The sequence below is a fragment of the Scatophagus argus genome, chromosome 3, assembly GCF_020382885.2.
Source record: "Scatophagus argus isolate fScaArg1 chromosome 3, fScaArg1.pri, whole genome shotgun sequence".
In the NCBI taxonomy this organism is placed as follows: domain Eukaryota; kingdom Metazoa; phylum Chordata; class Actinopteri; family Scatophagidae; genus Scatophagus; species Scatophagus argus.
In genome coordinates this window covers 6296577-6320799 of record NC_058495.1, presented here as the reverse complement: position 1 = coordinate 6320799, position 24223 = coordinate 6296577, and the positions used below count along the sequence as shown (strand labels likewise).

General features: G+C 39.3%; 2 protein-coding genes across 7 annotated transcripts in view; both read left to right on the top strand.

The window, feature by feature from the left end:
• Positions 1-10: 10 nt before the first annotated feature.
• LOC124056020 (tubby-related protein 1-like) lies at positions 11-7345 on the top strand. The gene is made up of 11 exons (XM_046383089.1): positions 11-53; positions 201-335; positions 2551-2670; positions 2914-3060; positions 3122-3204; positions 3311-3475; positions 3613-3725; positions 3840-3948; positions 4079-4177; positions 5271-5442; positions 6327-7345. Exons 3-11 carry the CDS (start codon positions 2625-2627, stop codon positions 6458-6460), a joined length of 1068 nt encoding a protein of 355 aa, XP_046239045.1. The 5' UTR covers positions 11-53; positions 201-335; positions 2551-2624; the 3' UTR covers positions 6461-7345.
• A 2025-nt stretch (positions 7346-9370) lies between these two features.
• tead3b (TEA domain family member 3 b) overlaps positions 9371-24223 on the top strand; it is a 31552-nt gene continuing 16699 nt past the window's right edge. For 4 of the 6 annotated variants that reach the window (XM_046383088.1, XM_046383085.1, XM_046383083.1 and 1 more), the window contains exons 1-3: positions 9371-9551; positions 9890-10032; positions 21661-21915. In XM_046383088.1, the coding sequence (XP_046239044.1) occupies positions 21909-21915 (7 nt within the window). In that variant the 5' untranslated portion in view covers positions 9371-9551; positions 9890-10032; positions 21661-21908. The remainder of the gene's footprint in view (positions 9552-9889; positions 10033-21660; positions 21916-24223) is intronic. The other 2 variants (XM_046383086.1, XM_046383082.1) reach the window with 1 other exon arrangement.

Below are 24223 nucleotides of genomic sequence, written 5' to 3'. Positions count from 1 at the left end.
AAAGGAAAAAGAGCCAAAAAAGAAAGCCAAAAGTGCTCCAAAAAAGAAGAAAGGTGTGGCATTAGTAGTGGATTTGTTTAAAAAAATTTTAACTTTAATTAAATTCCATGCAAATGAATTCGTCATTCAGTTGTTTTTGGAAATCAATCCTGAAACCTAAAAATCAACCCAGATGACAAATATGTTTCCCATCTCTGTAGGTTCAGGCACAGATGATGATGATGACGATGATGACAATGATGAAGACACCCCCAAAAAGAAGACCAAAAAAAAGACAACGAAGGACAGCTCTCCATCAGCAAGTTCTGCCAAAGAAAAGAAGTCTAAACCTAAAGGTACGACAAGAAGCAGGGAAACCATTTTCTAAAGGCATTAACAGCGTGACCTGAACGACAGTCAGGTCACACAGATCGGACTAATGTTATTAAGAGGATTAGATGATTTTTATTTAATGGTGAGTGAGTGGAAACACTGACTTGGTAGCAGATGCAAAACAACACAACAATCAGGTGAGTAGCTTCCCTTTAAGTAATCATCTGTGGAAAATGTGATTAAAACAACTACAAGTCCAAATCCAGCTGCTACGCGCCACTTCTCAGACCAGTTGTATTTGAATATTTTCAACTTGTGCAAATTTTGCATATTTACGTCATTCACTTCTATGCATTGACTTTGTATTTAATCTCTTTGCATGAAAAATTTTATTCACTTTCTGTTTGAAATATTCATCCAGTGAATCTGAACAGAAATGTGCTAGTACTAATGTCATTAATTATTCTTTTGGCCAAATAAACAAACAAAACAAAAAAGAAAAAAAACATTTGAATGTGACAAACATGCATTTTATTGTGTGGGGAAGAACAACCTTTGATGTGCGTGGTTCATCATTCCTTTGACCTGAGCTAAAATTAAGAGAGTGAGCTATATATCACTTCATTACTGAATTAATATATGATACAGCCCAGAGTGTTCCTGCTCTTTTCTAATAATTTGGTTGAATTATTGCCAGTGCTTTTGCCTCTGAGCTTCACTTAACCTTCCTTCACACCAGCAGAACCATCCATCAGTGCAGGAATACCTGCTCTAACTTGTGCTTGTGGTGGGTGCTCCTCCTGTAAAGCCAGATGCTCTGTTTGTGCTAACAAGTGAAATGGATTTAATTATTGAGTAGCCTTTTTGATGTGCTACTGCTAATTTTTTAAAACTAACATGTTTTTAAAATATTTCTTTCTAGCCATCCCTACAATAAGCCTTACAATATGTATATACTCTATGTGTGCAATAATATGACTGTACATACCAGCATTTTTGTTTTTCTATCTATTGTATTTCATTGTGTCTTTTATGTAGAATGGTAAATTACATCATTCATCATGATCATTCATTACATTACTGTAGTTTGCGATTTTGCAAGTTTACAGTGATACAGCAGATCACCGTCTGTACTATCTAATTAACACAATGGACCATAAATGAATGAGCAAACAGAAACCAGCCACTTCAAGTTTTATGATGGTGCTGAGTTAAGTGTTGTGTTTTCAGCTTGTTTCCACTACCCCCAAGTAGCCAAAAAATAAAAAATAAATAAAAACACAAAAACAGGTGACAACATAATTCTATTAGATTTTTTTTCTGCCATTATTTGTACCTTGTAGTCCTCCTTACACGCATATTTCTAACAGGCTGTCACTGTCATACATAGCAAATTGTGTTAAATCTTTAGGCACACTTGTTAACATTTAGTATAACCAGTCACTGCCATTCTTATCAGTGACTAGACAGAAGTGAGAAATGATTACAGCTTTTAACTATATGCTTTCTATCCCTAAAGTTCATTAAAGCCCAAACCATACAGTGAACACAAACAGCTTTGAGCAGTAATCTGTCAGCAAGTCAAGATATGAAAGCATGTTGGGACTGATTTGTCATTGTGGAACAAGGTTTAATAGTGAGTGTTGACAGGATTCTGAATGTAATTGAGGTTTTTAGGACAGAGGACTTGTGCCACTAGATCTGAGCCAGGAATTTGGCTTCCTTTGCCCAGATATTTTCTAAGTATTCCCAGTTTTAGCAGTTGGTATCTCTTGCATGTTAAATCTGACTAAGAACAGGACAAATATCTGTTCATCTGTTCATCTGTTAATGTAATGCTTCATAATTTTTCCTTGGTCTACTTTAACTATAAAAGATATGACCCAAACATGAACCTAGCAGCCAGATATGGGTGGGCCCTGGTGAAACCTGAGTCCCTCTTCCATTCCCAAGAGTTTAGTATCTGACAAAACAGCTGGAAGGAACAGTGAGGGGAAAAAATCAATTTGAGCACACACAAAATCAGGACTGCATAGTCAAAAATTTGTTCTGCTCTTACAAATGTATAATATTTTCCTGCTCTTTATACTCTACATGTATTGTTAAAAAAAAAAAAAAAAAAAAAAAAAAAAAAAGAGTGCATTTCTCAGCATGTGTGCCCACATGGTTCTCCCGTTTAGTATCACATTCATATATAGACAAAATTTTTTAAAATTTTCCTTGTTGCTCAATTTTCAGAGGACAAAGATTCTGATGGAAAAGAAAAAAAGTCCAAGTCAAAGGAGAAGGACAAAAAGAAAGAACCTGCTTCAATGTTCCAGATAAGCGGAGAAAAAGACTCAAAAAGCAAGAAGAAAGGTGATTACATTTTGAAGAGTGTTTCAAGTATCACAACTACAAAAAAATCTGGTTTGCGCTTTTTTTAGCCATTGACCCTCCGCTATTGTAAATGAGGCCTTCCATCTTAGCTGACTTTGCAGTATAGCATTCACCTTGATGCCAGTGTTGACTCTTAGGCAGGAAATTCTGTCATTAATGATTAGAAAGAGTTCTTAAGAAAAATGAATACTAACTGAAAGTCTTTATACCTTTTCCCTGCAGCTGCCAAATCAGACAGTGATGACAGTGAAGAGGAGACAAAGTCAAGCAAATCAAAGAAGAAATCAACAGCCAGCTCATCATCCATGTTCCAAACAACAGGAGACAAGGACAAAGACAAGAAGACAAAGAAAAAAGGCAGGTCTACCAGTAATTCTATCCTTCTATGGATCACTGAACTATATCTAACAAATTCAGTTTCAAATTTCAGGAAAGACAGAAGAGAGTGATGGTTCTGAGTCAGAAAAAGAAGAAAAATCAAAGAAGAAAAAGGGTAAAGGGAAGAAGAAAAAGGTATTTCAAATCTTACATTCACCCATATACAAAAAAGACATGTGAGCCATTTAATACTATGTTATGCAAGCAATGCTTAATTTCAACATTTATGCTCCTTTACCAGGAGAGATCTCCATCACCTGAGATTGAATTTGACGACTTGGAGAAGTTTGTGATGCAGCCGGCTCCACAGGGCGTGACCATCAAATGTAGAGTGACTAGAGACCAGAGAGGAATGGATAAGAGCCTCTATCCCCTCTATTACCTTCATCTGGACAACGAAAAAAAAGTCAGGGCTGATCTCTTCATTGCACGTTGTTAGTTGGGTAGTTATGTCTGTATGTTTTTATGTTTTGCCACCAGAGCAACAATAATGTAAATGAGAATTTACATTACCAGATTTAGACTCCCTTTTTTTCTTTGTAGACATTCTTGCTGGCTGGGAGGAAAAGAAAGAAAAGCACCACTTCAAATTACCTCATCTCCATTGATGCCACAGATTTGTCAAGAGGTGGAGAGAATTTTGTCGGAAAGCTGAGGTACAATGCACTTCAAAAATCATCATTTATTCATTCAAAGGCAGCATATCAGAATATTAGCCAAGTATTCTTAAAATACACAGTGAGTTTTTAATTCTTAAATATATTGTCTAGGTCCAATTTAATGGGGACTAAGTTCACCGTATTTGACAATGCTCTGAATCCAGAAAGAGCTCTTCCCGACATGTCTAACGCACGACAGGAATTAGCAGGCATCATCTATGTAAGTCATTGGATAGCTCGTTATGAATGAGCTACGCTCAATTTTATTAGTAATGTTTTAGGGTGCATATAATTATAAAACAAAAGTGGTCACATTTGAGAATACCAATTTCACTTGTTTCTGGCACCAGGAAACAAATGTCCTAGGGATGAAAGGGCCCAGAAGGATGACGGTCATCATTCCAGGAATGAACAAGGACAATGAGCGAGTACCTCTGAGGCCAAGAAATGTGAGATAACACACATGCACACACACAAAACAACTTCAGCAGTAAGTCTCTCTTCTCAGATATGCCTGTTAATTAATTGGGTCGGGTAGTGACAGTTTACATTGTAAATGGGGTTATAAAATCAGATAGCAAAATAAGTAACTACAATTATCCCAGATTACATTTGGAAAAAAAGTGATAGATGATAGATTATTGTTACATTGTCAAGAATTACTTGATTATATTTTTGATTATCTCTTCAAAATTTGCCAATTTCATGAATATGTCAACTATGTTCTACTGTACATCAAAGTAAGCTAATATTAATATATTTGGATGATGATGATTCTTTTAATTGAAAATGGAAGATTAACATTTTGATTAAGTGTTCCATGCAGCAACAAAAACGTATATAAAAGAAAGAGCATCCCACATGTAAATCACACACAGTAGATGTGCAGTTTGTGCCAGTACTGTAAGAGTTATTTGATTTGACCAACTATATCCACTGAATGTGTTAAATATATTGTTTGTATTTGCATTGAAAACATTTTGAGCTGTTTTAGAGAGCTGTATCCATTTTTTTGTATAAAGTGCAACATGTTCAGGGTTTGATTCAGATCACGTTTTTTTTTATAATCCAATGGCTTGTGTTACTAACTACAAAAATTGCCATGCAATTTTTATTATCATTATTCAGTAACTGACTATATTTCAAAGATATTTGAGTAAATTCCAAGTCTCACTTTTGTTCAATTCAGTTTATCCAGTCACAAAAACATGTTTGCATTCAACTGTTTTGGTACCTGATTTTGCGTAAACCCTCCTTAGCTGAGAGAGTGTAATTTAATCATTTGTTTTATCAAGTTGGCACCTCCATCTGTTGATATTTTGACTAGTGTGTTCATATGTGCGAAACCATCAGATGACTAATAAGCTAAATCAAATATCCCAGAACCCCTTGCTATGCACAGTGTGAACAAACTATATCTGTACTGCTCACAACTTGCTTTATAGCATGTTTTCAATTTATTGTGAGAGCAACACAAAGCCGAGCTGTGAAATGATATCATCATTGGTGCTTTCCTCAATTATGTTTTGCCACTTCTTGCAGGATTATGATGGCTTGTTGATAAGACACCAGAACAGAAGGATGGAGAATCTGATCGAGCTTCACAACAAGACGCCTGTGTGGAACGAAGAAACTGCGTCTCATGTGCTCAACTTTAACGGCAGGGTCACCCAGGCCTCCATCAAGAACTTCCAGATAGTCCATAGCAAAGACTGTGAGTACTGTCATCCACAGCTTCTGTCTACCTACCGGTCTGTCTGTCTGTCTCTCTGTCTATCAAGACTAGCACTTACCAAAGCCACGGGCCAAACGCTTAAAGGCTATTTGTCAAGGCAAACATTAATAAAAACCTGTCCTACTGTAATTATTGATTGCATGAGTCTGAACAAAATTAAACTTTCTTCTTTGGAACTACAATAATGCCTAAGATTTGGCAAACGACCTTGGTCAATCAAAAGAACTTTGCATCTTATTAGAAAGTGACAGAAAGAAGACTGTCAGAAAAAGAAGTTACTGTTATATAATAACAAGATGCATGTCAAAGAACCTGTGCTCACCATACTCACCTTGGTATTACAGCATGTGACATAGATAGTAACAGGGATAGTAAATAATATCAAAAATTTTAGCTACTCTAGCAACATGGCTCAAAGGATAACAATTAGTCCTCAACAACTGATGGAAGGATACAGATATTCATGCTCTGCAGAGGATGAATCATGTGGTCACATGACTTCACTTGACTCGTCCTCCAGCACGACCATAAAGTTCACAGTGAGGTTCAAATATACTGGCTGTCAGCTTAAGACATTCCCATCAGCGTCAACATGGTAACATGCTAACTAATGATGGTCAGTGTGATAAACAATACACCTGCTAAATGTCAACATGTAAGCCTTTTCAGTTTGAGCATGTTAACATGCTGGCATTTCACATTTAACTTTAAGCTCAAAAATTAATTTCTGTTGATTTCCTCTTGGCATTTCATCTGTTAATATTATCTTGACATTATTTAGGTTTAAATGAATAAATGTTTATTATTTGTACTTCTATTTCCTTACCTACTTTGTTTATTTGATCAATTTCTCATCTTTTTAGTGGACTACATTGTGATGCAGTTTGGTCGAATAGCCGATGACATTTTCACACTGGACTACAACTACCCGATGTGTGCCGTGCAGGCCTTTGCCATCGCGCTCTCCAGCTTTGATGGCAAAATCGCTTGTGAGTAACAGAAACATCCCCAGCTGCCTGCTCACACTGAAACCAGTATGCATCACGCCCACACTTTCATCAGAACAACTCATGTCTTTGGACTCAGCCACAGCACTTCCTGTGATGAGCACAAACAACAAATAATGGTTCCTTTAATGTGACAGTGCTTGCCGCTGCTCTGTCGCCTTTCTGGGTGTGTCATTCACTTTAGGACTGAGAAACAAAATTGGTCTCACATTATCTTCTCATTTTGCACGGCATGGCACAGGAGAGTCCCAGTTTTTTGTCTCAGTTCGTCCGAATTTTTGCGAATCACAGACAGGTCACTTCAAAGGACTGAACTGACTGGAGAGTTGTGGACTTTTAGGGAGGATCATGGTACAACTTGATTTGACTTTAAGATTTCTAACATCATTAAAAGATGTTGAACTGTGTTGTGTTTTGGCTTCATTGTACTGCATTGAATTGAAACCAGTGTTGTAACAACAAGAGTTAAACTCTGCAAGATAACAAGAATCTAAGTATCACACTGTTACTCTCACAACCTAACTGTTAGCTTTAAAAGAATATGGAAATTACTTTTATTTGAAGGACAAAGGTCACACAAGTCTCCCACATATCCAGACTGTTCCTATTTTATTGCCTTTAGTGAAGCATAAATTCCAGGTATTGGACACTGTTAGAGTAGAATAGTAACATTGTGAAATAAGAGTGTCTTTAGTTCTTTGTTCTATCTAGTGTCAACATGACATGCGTGACAAAATATTCAGCTTCTGTAGATTTTTCTATAATGTGTTTTTTGGTTCTTACATTTTGTGAAATGTATTATTTTTCTGAACACTGCCTTTGTTGCATTTCTAGGCTTATTGTAATAATGTCATTTAATAAAGCATGTGAATTAATATCCATGAAGCCAACATTTATTGTATAAATACATCTGGTTCAAAATGCTTAAATATTCCTATAATATAAAACAATGAATTTTGAGTGTCTGGTAAACAAGTGGTGAGGACACATACTATATAAAAACAACATCCCTAGTTTTAATCCAGTCAGGAATCTTTGCTGCGCTTCACAACCCTCTCTCTTTTCCCTCTGCATGTTTGAATCTCTACTGTCTCTATCAAAGACAAAAAATAACATTTAAAACGTTTGCATTGCACAGACAGTCAGCGGTGCCTCAGAAATGACAAACTCCTGTACTAAAAGCAACTCTTTAAAGCCCTATAAAGTAGCTTTTGGTAATTTGTTAGAATAAAATATGTTTTACGACAGTATTATCCTCTTAAAACTGGCAGATAATCAGAAAGATTGGAAGTTCTGAGAGACACCCTCCCTGTTCTGCAGTAGTTGCCTGACATGTTGAAAGGAGCTTCACTCAAGATGAAAAACCTGTTTGAGCCAAGGGCCTTGAGAGTAAGTGAGAGGTGTGTATTCTGCCTGAACCTGCTCAGGCAGTTGTCCAAACTCGCAGATTAAATGAAGCCTGAAGCTGGCAGCTCTTCTGGGCAGATGCTGTAAAGTGAGTTCTTCTTCTCCCATTGTCTTCTTCTGTTACGTTAGTTCCAGCGACACGACCAGCCAAGATCACAGGTGTCATTCTTAAATGCAAACACAACTGGTGCATCTGCAACTGAGCAATTTTAACACTGTTTGCATAAGCAGTAGCTTTGCTTTCATGTCTCAGTGGTGGATAAATATATAGTCTGCAGCTAAAGTGTTGCAACCATGTTTCTGACCAACAGAAGGAGCTGTTGCTGGACTGAAATGTTTTCAAGGTCTAAGTTTGTATTATTAACTAAATTTATTAGCACTAATTATTTGGTGAAACAAATGATTGTCTATTTGCAAACAGTGTAATTAATTGTGACTTCAGCTGCTAAATACCTAAATGTAGGCTGGTAAGTATTCATCCAACTACAGTTTTGATTCAGTTTTGATTTCTATTATAATGAGGAGGCCAGACAAATACCACAACGATACTAAAATTAAGTATATTTCATGTTTAGTAATAATAATCCCATTAAATGTACAAATTATGCCCTGAAGCCAAATAATTAGCATTTGATTTGGTTGTTTGACTCACTGAACAGAACTGGGACATGGGCTGAAATTTAGAGACCTTGATGTCTTGATGTGGTGTACATCATTTTATCAGTGATGGAATGCAGTATAAGTACACTTACTCAAATACTGTACTTAAATACATTTTACGGTAATTTTCCTCCCAATTTGTAATATCTATGCAACTACATTTATTTGACAACCATAGCTGGATGGCTGTCAAGATTTTCATACAAAACAAATGATCAGCTTATCAGATATAAAATGTGTTGTAAGGAACTGAACTACCCAATAAAATGTGAAGTAACTAAAATTAGCTAGCTTTACCAGCTACAAAACCAAAATGCAGCTGACATGTTAAAACATCAATAAATGTAATCCAGCATCATGTTTTTTGTTGGTTTTTTTCATTAAATAAATGTTCCTTATGTTTGGAAACATAAAACTCATGTAAAATGAAGCATGCTCATAATACCTCTGTACTTTGACAGTGAAAATGTGAATCCAAGACTTTTAACAGTGATAGTAATGCACTGTGGCATCACGACTTTTTTTTTTAAGTTGCTAAAGCACTGTTTCCGTCGTGGGCTCTCCATTACGATCTCAGACAAAGTTTTGAACTGCGTTTGGATGCACAGGGTAAAACTCGTGTTGTAATACAGCCTGTAAACTCGCACGTAAGGACGCCACTGGACGCACGTTAGTCACTGCATGTTGTCGTGTGTCCCAGGCTGGTTTCCAGAGCTGGAAGCCTGCGCTCGGTGGGCGGGGCCTGAGTGAAGTCACAGCCCACCGCGCATGTTGATTGACGCACACCAGTGGCTCCTCCTTGAAAGCCCTTTTCCCCCCTCCCCCTTCGTTTTCCAGTGTAGTGCGTTGATTTCATACCAAAGTCATACTTTACATTCCACTTATACTGTCAAACCTCGGAGAAATATTACGGAAAACAACAAGGCGCCAAAATAACAAAACCTAATCTAAACTAACCAGCTGCAGTCACTGAGAAGAAGAAAGTGGCTTCCAGAATTTAATAAAAAAAAAAAGGTAAGTTCTCCTCCAGTGTTCCCTCTCTGTTTAGAGCCCTTTTCTGGGGAGTTTTTTCATGCCGCTTGTCTCGGTGAAGTTTTCAGATCATTGTCATTTTTTACATTTTTCCGTGGAGCTCCTCGCGTTGGGAGGGAATATCACGTTGAACATTTGAGGATTGATAGTCTATTGTGTTTGACTTTGCCAGTGTGCAGAGATATCTTTGACAGGCTCTATACAATTATATTTCCAACCGGTAGCCCGCTCACTGACACACACTTTTACCAAAAAAAAAAAAAGCTTGACTTTTGACAGCAGAGAACTGAGCCAGTATGTTTGTCTTCTGCCTCGCACAGTTCATACTTGGATCCAACACTTCCAGCCTTGTTCCCCAAGAGGAATCCAACAGTTATACCTACAGGCACAGAGAGAGAGACAAACAAAAACCATTTGGAGGAATACACAAGTTCAGTCTGGTTTGGACCTCTGCATCCCGAAGGTGAGAGAAGTTCTTGATTTGTCAGCATGGTCAGAGGAAGGCAGGCAGGCACTCCTGTTAGCTCACCAGCACACATGAATTTAGTACAAAAAGAAGTACAAAGCTGCTTATTTTTTTTTTTTTAAAAAACAGCTGTTTCAGCGACGATTTGGCAACGTATACTTTCCCTTTAGTTTTCGTTTTACAACCATGAGCTTTCGATTTAATAAACAGAGCGCGCGTATCTATTTCCACTGTGTTTTGATCTCTTTGAGAGAGAGACATGTTCGTCAAGATTAAAGAATATTTTCATTTTACCATTGCATACAGTTTTGGATTAGAAAACAAAACGTCCCCCCCCCCCCCCACACACACACTGATTTACCCTTTTTGAAAACTTTTCTTTCTTCACTTTGCTCCTTCATGAGCACACAACATACACACAGAGGTGTGTAACAATAATATACTGTCGGTTAATATATACAGACAAATGCAAAACAACTTAATAATAACTAAATAACACCAAAACAATCTCTGTCACATCATTGCTGTGATGCCCATGGGTTTAATTTAGAAACACCAAACCTCCTGCTGATTAGCTGAAAAACTCAATATGAAAGAATTTAAAAAACTGTGTAAGTTTAGTAGAGATTCTGAACCCCTAAGAAATGCGTAACCGGCTTTAGGCTGCCAGATAAACAAGGCTTAGAAAGAACTGGGCACTTGTGAGTGCTCACTTAGAATTACGACACTAAAATATTTGCCATTTTGATGTGAACATTTTTAATAACTTTTTAATTTTTGTTTAGAATGTAACTATGTCATATTTTCTTGCCATTATTTGAATTTTAAGCAGATAAATATTTAAATCCTATCTGTCCTAAGAAACTAGCTTCCTTTTCTGCCTTTCTGCCGTGCCAACAAACAGGGCATGTGATGATACTCTGCAAAGCCCCACTAAGCACATAATTCACAGGTGAGGATTTGAGATGCATGGATATGTATTCGAGCTAATTGTATAATTATGTGCAGGCCACCTCAGGATACACCTGCTCTGCGTCTGGATTGTTAGTTCAGGCTTGGCTTCTTGTTTGTTGTGTTTTCGTTTTGGTAGAGCCAAATGTTCTCGGTAAGAAAATGTAAAAGCGACATGTTAGCACCTCCTTCGTGCTAAATTTGTTCAGTCATATGAGCTGCAGAGTTAAATCACTGCCAGTCAACAGGTTTGACTAAACAACAGAATGCAGTCTGTCAGGTTGGACACAGTAAGCAGAATAACCTGTTGACATTTGTGTTCAACTGTCTCCTACTATCTGTTTTTACAGTGGCAACATTCTTTTAAGGTACAAAGCAAAATATTTTCACTATATATATATATAGATATATATATGGTATCACAGATTTAGTGTCCAATCAAAGCCCTGTAACAGGGCAGTAGATTTTGCAGCCCTGCCTTTTATCCATATAGCTGTGAGTTTAAATACGGCAGACTTTGTTGAGGTCTCTGAAGTCAGACGGTGTCTGTTTGAGCTACAGTCTTTTTGATGCAGTACTGACGCACAGGATGAAGTTTTCTCGTCCTGGTGATCGTGTTTGGTCAAGGTTGAGCGGCTACATCGACAGTTTGAACCCTTCTTAAGAACTACTTTTGATTACCATGTGGAAATGATGTTCTGAAATGAAACAACCAACCAGTACAACCAAACAATGTGTCCTTGGTAAACGTGACACGCCAAGATGCCTAATAATAGATTTTGATGCTGATGGGTAAATCTGGAAAGGATTAAGCATTCTGCTGCTCGGACAGATTCCCCTTCATTGTTTTATGCAGCACGAATGCATCAGGCCTCCCAACGCACAATGTGGTCTTGTTTTCCTTGAATGTACTTTATGTTTCTCAGCCGTTGTGCATTCAACATGTACGCAACGTGCTTGTTTGAGAGTTAAATGCGAGGAGAAAGTTTTACAACTTAACCCATGCCATGGAGGTCAATTGGATTGCTTGGGGTAATATCCTCTTAAAGTGGCTGTTTGCTCTCTTTTTACTCCACATCTGTGTTCCTTTGGGCCGTTTATCAGAGGGAAGAGTTAATGAGCATGTGTTTTCTTCATGAGGGTTTAAAAAGTCTCTAATTTAATTTCTTAAATCAGAAACTGCAGATATACACTGTAGGTATTTCAAATAATTTGTGGTGTTCTGCTGCTCCCAGTTCTGAAGTGCATCCCTTCTCTGCTCTGTGGAGTGTTTACTTGGGTGCAGGTCTGTTGACCGTTTGTCAGCCGCAGCTTCGACCGTCTGTGTTAAACCCACAGAAGAATGGCTAATGAGCTTTTCCCCATTTGTGCAGACGTTGGTTGCTTTTTAGCACCATCCCCAGAAGTGCTCGTCCAAATGGTGGACACTTTCCCCTCTGTCAACCCAGATCTGAACAAATACCACTTATGTCTGTGTGGTTGTGAGCACACAGAGGGCCTCGGGGAAAAGCCTGCAGCTCTCAGCAGAAGGACATTAATGACAATCTGGAATACAATGTGTGGTCTGACTGGCAGCGGTTGGGTTAAAGAGTGCAGTTGTGTTGATGAAGAACATATTGTGCTTTGAGATGCTTGTTACAGTGATACAACGAAAGAAATAAGTGCAAAAATTTCCGATGTTGCATGCTCTAGCACCACTCAAAAAAACTGTCCAGTGTATCTTTAAACATATACCAGTTGTTCTCAAAGTCCCCAATAACACAATTTATCAACATTGCATTCACGTTAATGCACAGCACACGTTTACATATCGTCCAAACCATGAGGTTTTAACAGATAAGCTTCCTGGCCTCCTAGTCGAAGCACTCAGGGGAGGAGCCGGGGAGCAGCCTAGAACAGTGTAGTCTTTGTGTCAGTTGTCCCCAAGTTGCTAAACGATTTAGTTGTTCTTTCTGTGACAACCAACTGTTGGGAGTGATCTTCTACATAATATGTACTCTAAAGAGGAAGAGCTCCTAACAAAAAAAAAAAAAAAAAAAGATTGTCAGTGGGAGTGTGTGTGTGCCAGTGTTTGTGGCTCCTCCAGCCTCCATTATAGATAACACGAGGCTCACTCTTGCACTGGGCCCGTCTGGTGTTTCAGAGACGTGTGTGTGTGAGGCCTGTGTGTCGCACTGGAGCTCCAGTGACCCAAGGGCACTCATGTGAAACCCCTTTAATCCCTGCACTCAGACCGTTGTGAGTTGGGGGATGATCTTCTACAGCACTGAGTTCTACCTCGTGGTTGCTCCTAGTATTAAACAACACAGGTGTCTGAGGGATTTTGAGGGCCTTTATGATGTACATACATAAAACATGCAACAAGTTTTGTCCCTGGTTCAGTTTTTATGTCTAATCCTAATTTTTTCCTTGTGGAAATACCCTCTATAAGGCCTTGATCAAAGCCATGGGTGCTTTTAATGCCTTGTTCCACAATTTATATGGTTAGATGAGTTATTGGCTTGTGTATTCTGCTGCAGAGTTATGCATGTCTTAAAGGTTTCACAGATTATGGCTTCAAACCGCTCCCCTCACCACAAAATGACCAATTCAGGCTAGAATGGCTTCTCTGCTATGTTCCCTGGAAAATTTCAGATTAAAATGCTGATTCAGGCTGTTAAAAAAAAGCTCTCTGGCTCAGGCGCCCTGTTTTGTGTCAGTCTTTCCCTCTTGAAATAGATTTAAGCTTAATTCTCTGAAAGTGTTACAATTCAAGGTAGACTTCATAGCCAGTGGCATCCAGTATTAAAATAGAACAATGAATGAATAAGGTCTTATGTTCACGCTCTGGCTCGACTTGTGATGCTCATTTATCTGCTTGAGTCTCTCATTTACCAGTAACTTCTTCTTACCTCAGACCGAACAGCCTGTTTCCATGCTGTGCGATTTGTTTATAAGAAAGTTACAAATAAGAATCAGTTGTGGTGAGTTTTATGGCGTGAATGTTTGAAAAATACACGTTGGACTCTACATAACACAGGTCATTTTCACCTTTTCATTCTTGCGTGCAAGACCATACTCTGAGCATTATTGTTTTACTTGGGCATGCAGCTGGTATCAAACTGCAAATGTTTGACTTGACTTGTGAGGGGTGCATGTGGTGTGTGTGTGTGTGTGTCTCAACTTTTCCCTCTGCCTCCCTTTCTGCCTCTTGCCGTGTGAGCTGCTGGCTGTCCAGCCCTCCTCTCACTCTCAGCTCTGATTGTTTCCTGAGCGCTGTGCCAGATAGGAAGTAGGAGGAAGTTATTGGAGAAGCTGGAGAGAATTTATTAGGGCCAAACACAGACACAAGAGGGAGAGGGGAGGGTGGTGACTCGGATTTTTTTTGGAGATGGGGCTCCTGCTTTCGTGAGTCTGAGGAAGGCGGTGGTGTCAGCGAAAAAGCTTCAAGCAGACAGGCCGACACTCCGGAGAGCTCATCACCTCCACTTTCCTGAAATAAGCAGCTGTAATACGATTAAACATGCGCGTTTGCTGTACGTGCATCTGTGTGTATTTCTGTGTGTTAGGAGGTATAAGGCAGCGTTTCCAGTTCTTGTCAGAGAGCAGCTTCACCGGCCTGGCCTTAAAATGTTTTCTTTATCTGTAATCTGACCTCAGAGAGCAGCTGCTCCTTCTGCCACCAAGTCCTGTTGTTTCCCCTGTCAAGTGTGTGTGTTTGTGTGGCTTTTGGTGTGTGTGTGTGTGTGTGTGTGTGTGTGTGTGTGCGCGGGGGGCGTCTCTGTGACATCTGTGAGTGCACCTCAACCTTAACAAGACGTGTGGTTTTGGTGTGGAGGCTGTGGATTTGTTACTGAGTATAAATGTTCGGTGGAGGTGTGTTTAAGTCTCAGCTCAGCAGGGGGGGCTTTCAGCTGCCAGCAGGGGTGTTTGCCAACAAGTGTCCCTACTCTCGCAGAAACTCAACAAAGGCTGCATTTGTAAAGACATGAAGAAAGTTGGTTAGCAAAGAGACAGAGGTATATGCAGTACATTCTGCCAGTGAACGATGATGGAGAGGCGTGCAAACACAACGGCCTCGACTGGCTGTTCAGTGGAAGAGGCAGATTTGAAGGAAATCTGTTAGCAATCTGCTTTGGGACATGAGTCAGTAGAATTGAGTCATGGTAATGAGGGTGTACAGGCTTAATGGACAGGAGAGGGAGGCTGATTGTCACGTAGTATTTGTGTGTGATCTGACCAAAAATCAATCTTTATTGTGATAACAACAAATAAAATAAAAGGCCAGTAATAAAAATGTTTGACTTATTTATCATTAACATTTAAAAGCTGCAATAATGAAAAATTTTTAAACTATTTGTAATGTGAAAGGACTCAACATGTAGCTACCGTCTGCAGTTTTCCTCAGCATTACAAAGTGTTTCAGCATCTTTCAGCTCCTTCTTTTGGTTTTACAACTTTTTAAGGGGAAAATCTTGAAGTGGAGTCAGAGGCAAGACTAACTTACGGTTTAGCGGTTTAGTTTCTGCAAATGAGGAGGAAAAAAGTCTTCATGTGACGTTGTAATTACACAGTTTGACCACTATGTCATGTTGGGTCTGTCCGAACGCACTAACAAGTGTACTTTTTAACAAAAACTTGATAATAAACACTCTATACATTACCTGCCCAGCACGAAACAGCAAAGGCAAAGTTAGCAACTAGCAGGTGAACACAGTGGAGCATTTAGCCAATGAAGAACCTTCAGGAGTTGGTGAAGATCAGAACAGAGCTTGAAAGGAGAGGTGAGGTGTTCAGTAGAATGAAGACAAGATGCTTGATGAGAACTGATGCACTGTTCTCGAAAGCACTTGAGCAAATTTACATGATCAGGAGTCAGTCAGTGGCTCTTAATGTTTACATCGGTTTTCTCTTTGACACCAAGCTCCAAATGTGACTTTCTGCTGACAGACTTTTTTGGCTGTTGACACTTGGCGCTCCCTCTCTGTCTCACAATACACAAAGACACATCAGATGTTTTCTACACAGCCTTTTCTCCCTGAACTGGCCTGAGAAAATGTACACATTTGTTTGTTGTGTTGCCTTTGGTATTTACAACATTTTTAACAAGGCACATCAAAAAAGTCAATTTTTATGTATCAGGCTCAGGCTGTCTTGACATCATTAAAGTAAAACTTTCTCTCACTGCTATTGTTGCGTATGAGGAGGGGCCACTTTCCACTGAAATTCAGTTTCTTTGAGAAACCACAGCTGAAGTTTCACAATGAAGTAAATAATGTGACTGAGAAATTAACAGCAGAAGCTTAAAACTTTTGAGCTTACAAGACACTTACTGCACTCTGCCTAACCGTGGTTTGTCGTGCCAATACTACTGTCTTTGCTCAGTGGGCTCTCATGGCTCTCATGGTGGGATGTTTAGTCTCTGAATATATTTCTATGATCCGTCCTGTTTGGTCTTAAATGTGGGTAGGTTCGACAAATGTTCCTTTCTTACCAGTAGACTGGAGAAGAGATGTTGCCATCAGGTCATAAAAATTGGAGACATTGACTCAAGGTCTTGTCTTTGAATTCCACTGCGTAAGTAGAACCCCATCTGGTTGGTCTATCTGAGAGTACCAAGATGATCTCATGTTTAGTGGAAGATAAAATTGAGGAATAAAAACTGGCATCATAAAAAAATGTCAACTCTGCTTTCCCTTAGTGAATGAGTGTTATCATGTCAAAACCTGAATGTCATGTCGCCCTCTTGTTATTGCTGAAACGAACAGGCTGTTTGTATTCCTGCCTGTAGGTGTTTGTATGGGATTTCCTACGTTATGTAGCACCCTTAATGTGCCTGTGAAGGAATCCCTTCCCCGATTCAGGCTATACAGACAGCTTTTCTCCATGTGACCCAACAGCCTCAGAGTGACTCAGTAGAATTACTGGAATTCATTTGGACATTTCATTGCACACAGTCCTGAAGAGAAAGAAAAAAGGAAACTTGGTGCAGTGCCAATAAACTCTAGTTGGTTCATAGATGTAGTCGGAGCAGAGATAAGCTGAAAAAGACTGCAACGTGATCGGTCTGTTCAGGGCTGGGAAAATGGGAAGAGGGATTCTGGTGCATGAATGGTTCTGTCTGAATGGATGTGAGAGCTGCATAGCTTTGCAGCATTATTCCTGCTGCATGTTTGAATTCTGTAGGGTTTTGGTCTCACAGCCCATAGCCTGACTCCCAGAGAGTGCGAAGGGAGGTGTGTCATTGATTTTTGTGTTAACTATGAGCGCAGTGTGTCATTCAGTCAAGTCCCTTCAGTAAAACGTTCCATCTGCCAACCGTCTGGAGAAATCTCACATGCATGTTTGTCTGGAACTGTGCAGTATTTGGTCTATTTGCATGATGTATGACTTGAATGATTAACAGATTATCAAAGATTGTTTGTCAATTGCTTGATTAATAAGCTGTATTTGAAGTTTTTAACTGTCATTATGCATTGTATTGCATGTGTTCATGTGTGCAGCTCCGTGTATCTGCACTTGAATTTGTTGTGTGAGTCATTACTATGTTGTGGAGCGTCTCCCCAAAACTTGGCTCAAAGAGATGTTACAGTGTGTCAGCTGTTCTAATACAATCAATATGTTAATTACAACGGCTTTTCTTCTCAAATGACATGCTGACAGTAAATCTTAGTGGAGAACTGAGTCCCAAAGGTCTTCATCTTGATCTCTGTGTACGAATGTCGAACTAGCTGTCGATTCTGAGTCCATAAAACCGTCCTTGTAACTTTATTTACCACATTTTTATAATGAAGTCACTACTATTGTTCTGGTTTTAAATCCTGTGACTCCAATAAAGGATGCATTGAAAAATAGCTCCAGTGACAATGCCCTGCCTCTAGTCTGAGCTCTGAGCGTCACAAAGCGGGAGCGTATTCACTGCTGATGTTGCATTCCAACTGGAACAATCCCACTGTTTTCCAGACCCCAAAGTGGACGCCTAAATTGGACAACACCCCCCTTCCAATGCCCCCCACATACACACCCCCCCGCTCCCTCTGCTTTCCAACCAACCAACCAACCCACCACCCACTCCTCCCTTATACACGCATCCCCTGGTCTCCTGTCCTTATTTGGGTAGAGACAATCTGAGCGCTGGCTGGAGGGGGGGTGCAGAGGAGGGAGGGAGGGCGTTGGGTTGACACAAGGGAGGCAGGAGGAGAAACAGTGAGCACTCGCAGCCCTTTCTTAATAAGGACATGTCTGGAATTCAGGCCCCTCTCCTGGTGAAGAGCCTGTCTTTTCGCAGCACCTCACTTGAACGCACTCTCGTGAGCACTCGGAGCTCCATTGAGGTCGTCAGATCTGCGTGTTACATTGAATGGCGTTTGCCGCTCTTCACAGCTCGCAGCACGGAGGAGGTTTGCAGTGTTTTCTCAGATATAATTGGAGATAAACAATACAGCGTCCGCCCCTCCCACCCTCCCTGTGCCACCAGCCTTTGATTATTGCCCCAGCTGTACTGAAGCTGTAGCCCTACAGCACCTGTGCATTCATTAATCAAATACTTTGGGCTACTCGAAAGACATTTTCACACCAGACCACACAAACAGAACCTGCCTTACTTGAAGCCGAGATAGAAATGTGTATGAAAGGGTTACACTAGTTAATCAAATAATCATGGCTACTGTCATGACAGGCTACCGTAACTGTTTGGTCGCGATTTAAAAAGGTATCCCATGTGATTAAATCTGTTTATGGTTGCAGCTTATGAATCTTTCCATTTTCCATTCCACATTCAAAGACAACATATTCACACTTTAAAATACAATGATTAGTTAATTAATGTAATTGTCAACTGCTTTGATATTTCAGTAATCATTTTAGTCATTTTCAGGCAAAAATTGCATATATTTGCTGGATGCAGTCCTTAAAGATTTTCATTTCTCTTTGTTGAATAAAACAAGACATCTCAAGACATTATCTGCATTTTTTTTTTTTACAGCTGTCTGGTATTTTATAGACAAAATGATTTATCAAGAATATAATCAGCCAAAGAACTGATTCTGATAATTGTTAGTTGCAGGCCTTAATTCAGAATTTAGAACTTTTTGCTTAAGTAATGGTCCAAAAAGAAAGATATTCAGTTAACAATAATACAATCCAATAAAAAGCAGACAGATCCTCCCATTTTAGAGGCAGGACATTATTTGACTTTTTCTTGAATAATGACAATAAACCAATTTTGCTGAAGGACCAATGGTAAATTGACTGGTCGTTGTAGCTTTAATTCTATGTATTGATATATTCTGTGTGTTTCGTGTTATTGCCTTTGTATCAGTATCATCCATTTATTCACAAACTGGCTGAACAGAATATGATTAAACTAACCATAACTCTAGTCGTGTGTAGTCAGCAGCCACTGAGAAAGATCCAGCCTGGTGATCTGTGAGTACTGAGCTGGATCACTTGAGCTGTTGATGAGTGCTCCGTTTCAGTGTTGAGTTTTAACGCTGTGACCCTGTCGCAAAGGGTCCACCATAACCAATACCCTCTCAGCTATAATTAGCAGCTTGACTTGTGGATATTTGTAAAACTCTCGTTTGGGTTCAGTGACATCCATGAATTACGTGTTTTAAGTTGTGTGTGGTGGAATATCACTTCAAGAAAAGTGTGACTGATATGCTTGACTTTGATCTTTTGTAAATCCCATTTGTGATGATGAGAAGAGAAAGAAGCATCACCAATCCCCGGCCTCTGCTTTTTTACCATTTTGTGGTTTTCTGATGATTTAGTGTAACTGCAGTGATTATTAAGTGTGAATCTTTAAATGCTGAAAGATAAACAGGGCTATCATGAATTGCTATCTTTCATTTAATGTTATAAATGAGACTTTGTTCAGACTTTATCTCTTATCATGAATATATTAAGATGTTGGCAGCAGTTTTGGTGTAATTATACTCTGTAGAATCACGCAGATTTTCTGTGTCTTAGAAAAAAGTTACACCGCTTTGCATAGACTCTCTAGCTGTGCAAAACCTTATAAAAGAGGTCAAATATGACTTATAATGGAAAAACCGAAAACAGATGATATCTCATAGTCTTTTAAAATCCTGTCATATAAACTGCAAATTATGATTTATAATCACTTCAGTTTTCAGGAACAATCATTTTGGCACTATGTGTGTTTATCCATTATACTTTATTTTTGTCAGCATCTGCAGAAACACTAAAGCAGAAACACAAGCATCTTGGGAGGATCACGGTTACCTCATAGACTTCCATTTCAGAAACAATACAATACTGAAAAGGCAGCTTGAAAACTACTTAAGATCTTTGCCTGCAGTCAGCCATAAGCCAACCACACTGGGACACAGTTCCCAGACCACAAGAATTCTTTGAGGCCAGCGCTGATTAGTGAGGTCTTTAAACTCTGTTTTATGGAATATCTTGAATTCATTTGGCCATTTCAGAGAAATAAAATATAGGAAATTATAGTAATAATTACAGTTAACATTGTTTATTCATACAAATTTAATGACAGCAATAAAGAAAATGTGAAACAAAGCCAAAGTAGGGACCTATAGATGAATGACATTTCTTATTCTTCTTATCCTTTACATGTATTCACACAGTTCTGGGCCTTTTTGCAGCAACCAAAAAATTTGTGTACATATATTTCTGAAGAAAAAAACAGATACACACTTAGTTAGGTTGTACATAACTGAACTGAATCTCATCAGATCTCTGCTTCATTTTCTCCTGTATTTTTATTGATCTGGTAGACATCCACTGAATATCAGCAGTGTTGCATAAAGAATTTAAAATGACTGATAAAAAAAACCAAAGTAGCAGATCTGTTCACTGTGCAGACCTGTTTGCTTAGTGACAATCACAGTTCAGCATGTTAAGGTGTAAGCAAAGCAGCAGTTGATGTGTTCTAAGATTCCAGGATTCATGAAACTTGCTCACCCAGCACAAATGCCGAAAGGGTTTTTCAGTCTTCCGCATACCCTGACTGACTGATTTCCTTCTCGCACGAATGTCACAAAAATAATATATTCTGGACACAAATGGTGTCTTGTAATTATACACTGTGATAAGTCTAATGAAAGTGTGAGTGTTGAATATTTGGACTTTATAGTTATTTCTAATGGATTTGTCTGCAAGGTGGTATCTCACGACCTGCAGCTCTGACTGTGGCCAGTAGACCAAATTTAGTATTAAAAAACGTACATGCTGTGATTCAAGCCAAGAAATATCTTTATTGAAACAATGTGGAATGATTGCTGGTCACAGCACACTTGTCACTTCGTGATGAATGTTTGCCCATCAGATGATCAATGTGTGCTCCATTGACTCCACAAACAGACCAAAGCAACAATGCGTTAGTATGTCTCTCAGTACTGCCTGACTATCCTACTGTGTCTGTGGCACGAATCCGAAGATGTGAATCCTCGAAATTGTGTCACAGATACATAGTTTCATAGTTTCATTGTTAAAGAAGATATCAGGCTGACTACACAGACATTACTTGTCCAGTGGTTGTTGCTTTGGTCTAATAATAATAATAATAATAATAACTTTATTTATATAGCACTTTTCAAACTGTGTTTTCAAACTGCTAACACTGTTTGATTATGATGCTCAGCATTTGCTGAAGTTGTGCAGTATTCAGTAAAAAGCAACTGAGCAACTTGTATCGTTATTCCACAGATCTCCCATAGATCCTTTGATATTGGGGCTCGGGGTCGGGCCCAGGGGGAGCCGCCACCATTGCGTCCAACGAGTGGAGTGCCAACGGTAGCCCAGAAGATGGGCTGGACGGGGACAACGAGGACAAGACCCTGGACGGGGACGCCGAAGGCGTGTGGAGCCCCGATATCGAGCAAAGTTTCCAGGAGGCCCTCGCCATCTACCCTCCCTGTGGCAGGAGGAAAATCATCCTGTCAGATGAAGGAAAGATGTATGGTGAGTACACTGGATAACATCCAGAGAAACAAAATAACAAAACAAACAATTATACAGAAATCAATTTCAAAATAAATGCACAAAAATGAGAAAATAGTGCCCTGAAAAGAAATGTGCTCATATCACAGCTTTGACACAGAGGTGGATGTTTTCTTTTCACACAGAGCTCTCTTTAACAAGTCTGTACCTGTACTTGTTCTGTGACCCAGGGGCAGGTTCTTCCAGTCACACCAGCACTCTCAGTGCTGGTTATTGTGGTCTGGAGAGCATCTCAGCTTCTCTTTCCTTGATTTACACCTGTCTTTTTCTTCAGAGACTTTACAGCCTGTTTTTATGGCCTCTTCTCTTCCTCACCGCACCTTCAGTCGCAAAAGCTGCTCTTTGTTTTTATCGTTAGGCATCACAGGCTTGTTTCTCCCCACACCGGTATTGCTGGGAGAGTTTTGCCCGTAGGTGACTGTTTGGAGCTGGTTTCTGGAGAAGTGTTGCGTTTGATGCTGGATGGCTTGGTTAAATTAGCAATAATTAGCACAGCATGAATCAAGACTCAGGAACAAAAACATCACATTGACATGTTGGAAGATTTTAAACATCCATATGGTTTCGGAATAGTTATGCTGTTTCCTACAGCGTGTTCATTAAATTGCAGGTGTTGAACCCTTAATGTCCTGAAACAGTCCAGATGGATATGTTGGCAAGTTCTTTGGTAGAATCACTGACATCCAGGTGTAGGAAATTGAATGCATTTGTCTTTCATTAATTTGGCCTCACTTTCCCATTCCTGTAGCTGAGACAGTGCACACTGTCTTAATTCAATTTTGCATTTAAAATTGGAAATTTTCCTGCAGTGCATTTAATGTTGATTGACAGGAACTGTATTGCCTTCTTTGCTGTCAAACTTTCCATTGTCCAAACCTCTTTTTGTTTTTTTGGGTTTTTTTTTTGGTTTTTTTGAAATTATGCTTAATTTTTACTCCTGTAATTCAAATCCCTCAAGCCCTGCTTTGTAAGACTTTCTTGTCCTTTAATTATTGTCCATCAAGTCTCAAAAACCTGAAATTGATTTCTACTTCAGAGCAACCATAAAAACCACTAATCATTGCCACCAAAGGCTCCAACAGACTGTGTGTTTTAGCTGCAGTAGTGTTTTTAAAGCTTTTCTACACTTGAGCTCGGATGAGATTCTTTCGGTGTGATTCATAGACAGATTTCGATGTACAAGGAGAAGCACATACCTGAGATACCTCTGCCACTATTGTAGCTTCTGTGTTACTCTGATCCTGCCTTAAAGAGCACTGTAGTGAGGAGACAAACAATGGATTGATCATTTAGTCAGCACAAAACGGTATACATTAATCAATTAAGCCATTTACTGAAAAAAGATGGCAAACATTGGCTGATCTCCACCTTCTAGAAGTTACCTGAAAGAAAATATGTGAGGGCATTTTAACCTTTAGCACTTGGATGGCATAATGGGCACTTTTCACTATTCTCTGACAATAATCATTAGTTGCAGTTCCAGAAGAGAAAAGCTGGATCCAGACTTAACTATTTGAGTAATGATACCATCTACATTCTGTTTACAATAAGCATGTCTGACTAATCTTTACTGAATTAAATCAGTCAAATTTTCATTTCAGGCAGATTTGAAGGACATATGCTTAAAAATAACTATTATTGAACCTATTATAACTATAATTTTCCAGAATGGCACAGTTATTTGACAATGTGCTTTTACTTTATGTACAGACCTCAAGGACAGGCATCTCTAAATTTACCTAAATAACTCTTCGTTCCTGTTTAGCAGGGCAGTGTTGTGTCCGAGGCTTCATACTTCTGTCATGAGAACGTCAACAAAGACGCAGGCTGTGCACAGACCTGCCCCCTTAGCAACAAACTGTCAGGACCCCTTTTAGAGGCCTCTTTTTTTCTAGAGCACTAAACACCCTCTCCATTTACTATAAGTCATCTGAGGCTCTGCTGGCAGAGCCAAGACATGCCCAAGAAGAAGCCTTCTCACAAGGTGATTACCTCAGACATCTAAAAGCTGCCCTGACGTGAGGTTATGGGAATGTTAACGGTTGCTCTGTATGTAATACTGTCTACCTTGCAGTCTCGGGCTCCCAGTGGCCTCCAAAGGCAAGCAAGTCATCCCTCCCATTGGGAATTCCACTTTTTCTGCCAGGATTTTTTTTATTTGGTGGGAAACCTTTGCAAATTTCCATTACCTTGACTGCTTTATACGTGTCTGTCCTTTGCTCTACAAACCTGTCTAGACTTCCCAATAGCATTTTCACTGGTTTACGTA

Excerpts from the sequence above, each read along its gene's own strand:
- LOC124056020 (XM_046383089.1), top strand. The coding sequence starts at position 2,625 with ATGTTCCAGATAAGCGGAGAAAAAGACTCAAAAAGCAAGAAGAAAG. Across the intron at positions 3,061-3,121 it reads GAAAAAAGGCAGGTCTACCA|GAAAGACAGAAGAGAGTGAT; the intron begins GTAATTCTATCC and ends TTCAAATTTCAG. Across the intron at positions 3,205-3,310 it reads GTAAAGGGAAGAAGAAAAAG|GAGAGATCTCCATCACCTGA; the intron begins GTATTTCAAATC and ends CTCCTTTACCAG.